The sequence below is a fragment of the Stegastes partitus genome, unplaced genomic scaffold (assembly GCF_000690725.1).
Source record: "Stegastes partitus isolate 25-593 unplaced genomic scaffold, Stegastes_partitus-1.0.2 Scaffold2576, whole genome shotgun sequence".
NCBI lineage: Eukaryota > Metazoa > Chordata > Actinopteri > Pomacentridae > Stegastes > Stegastes partitus.
The window spans coordinates 34362-36434 of record NW_007580307.1 but is presented as its reverse complement, the minus strand read 5'-3'; the positions used below and the strand labels follow the sequence as shown (position 1 = coordinate 36434).

Genomic DNA, 2073 nt, shown 5'->3' with positions numbered 1-2073 from the left:
GTGAGAGCCATGAATGAATGAAAAAATGCACCAAGCTGAGTCTGTTTTGTCCTTTGATATTTGCCTTTATTGATAGTTGATAGTTGTTGTGGACATGTTAGGGAGATGTGAAGAATAAATAAGATTAAATATCCAACAGTCCAGCAATCCAAGAAATGGAAAAAAAATAAACAAATCAGCAGAACTTCTGTGGAGGATATGATCTGTTGGGAGTTGGGGTGGTCTATTTCCATATGAGAATCTTAAGCTTTTCCTGCATTCATGGAGATCCTAAAACATGTGTGCTGATTGCTGTTTTGTGGTTTAAGGTGAAGACGGCAGCCTCCTGCGCTTTAGGCAGCATGGCGGTCGGCAGCCTGAACGACTACCTGCCCTTCCTGCTGAAGGAGATCTCAGCCCAGCCGCGGAGACAGTACCTGCTCCTGCACTCCCTCAAAGAAGTCATCAGGTGTGTGTTCACTGGATTGTGCAGCTATAAGTGTCATTTTCCCTCATTCGCTCTGCTGTATTTGCTCCCCTTCATCACCTCAAATCTTTTAAACGAGTTGTTTCACAGACCAGCACTCTGCTCCGTAGTGTCCCAAGCAGTGAAAGTCCCATTGACGTTGTTTCAACTTTTGATTTTCTTTTGTCTTGTGCTGCAAGGGTGGAGGTGGGATGAGTAAGTTGGTGAATCCACTGCATCATTTCAGTTGATATGTGATTCTTGTCTGTTGTAGCCCCACTTTAATATTAAGCTCAAAACACTCCCCAATTGCAGTTTTAACCAATTTCCTTTAAAGTTTGCTCTCTCCTTACTGAATAGCTCCTCTCTCTCTCTGCTCAGTGCCTGTCCAGCCTCTAGTCTGTCGCCCCACGTGGAGTCTATCTGGGCCTTGCTGTTCCAGAATTGCGAGTGTCAGGAGGAAGGGACCAGGAACCTGGTGGCTGAATGTTTGGGAAAACTGACCTTAGTCAACCCTGCACAGCTTCTGCCCAGACTGAAACAACAACTCAAAGCTGGTATGATGGGTCAGGAGGGAAGAGTTTGTGTTTCTTTTTTAAATGTACATGTTAGTTTTAGCCCCTCATTGGGTGCTGGACAGTGTATACCCTCTGAACCCCAAACCTCCCTGGTTGGTTGGTGGAAAGACATGTTACATATAAAAAGACTCCCAAAATTACATAATTTATTGGAGAAAAATGAAAATATCAAGACTTTCAACAGTGACGGTCTCATCGGTACTCATCTGTGTTGCGCTGTTCGGTCAGAAAAAAAATCACTTTCTGTATGTCTTATTTAAAAAAGCACCAAAACTAAAGTTTGCACCAGATTCTTAACACATCAGAACTATAAATTAGATTACAAACAGCCTTATTACAAAGTGTCACTGAACAGTGATGCTATTTATCCTGTTCCAAGAGCTCTCAGCTACAACGCTACCAAATTGAATGCAATGTGAAGAACAGCAGTACCACATCTATTTTAATCATAGCAGCACTAAGCGTCTTGGTTGGGTGGCGGTTGTGTTTTAATAGAGTTCAGAGGCTTAATTTGGCATTTGTTTTTCTTTAATCACATAAAATATTAATAATATGTATTACAAAAACTAAACAGAGAAACTAATATCATGGATCTTCTTAAGTAAAAATATCTAAAGAAAGGGAAGGAATAAATAATGAGTATATTCATGGTTGGCTTGTGAATAGGTTCAAAAAAGTGTTTTTTAAAAAAAAAACTTAATATAAAAGCTTCTCATGATATTTATCCCACAAACAGCTAAGCCTAACATAGCTAGCAGGGAATGTTCCCACAACATTGGCTAACAATACCGTCTAGTTTTAACATCGTATAAAAGAAAACATTTCCATCTAATGTTAAAAAAAAGTTTTTCTTTTAGTAAAAGTTAACCAAGACTTAATGTTTTAACATCCAGAGGATGTTTGAAGGATGTTATCAGGGCCACATATTCAGTTACATGATTAAAAAGGAAAAACATTCTCAAAGCAACATTCAGAACACTGAAAACATTACTTGCTGAACTTTCTCAGAATGTTTTTAGAACAAATAAATTGCATCTGGGAAGATGAAGA

The 2073-nt window shown here is 39.2% G+C and overlaps 1 protein-coding gene across 1 annotated transcript in view; it reads left to right on the top strand.

The window, feature by feature from the left end:
• Positions 1-2073, top strand: part of LOC103375390 (cullin-associated NEDD8-dissociated protein 1-like) — a 52546-nt gene that overhangs the window by 18715 nt on the left and 31758 nt on the right. Inside the window, exons 17-18 of the mRNA XM_008305653.1 lie at positions 180-448; positions 827-1115. Of these exons, the coding sequence (XP_008303875.1) occupies positions 180-448; positions 827-1115 (558 nt within the window). The remainder of the gene's footprint in view (positions 1-179; positions 449-826; positions 1116-2073) is intronic.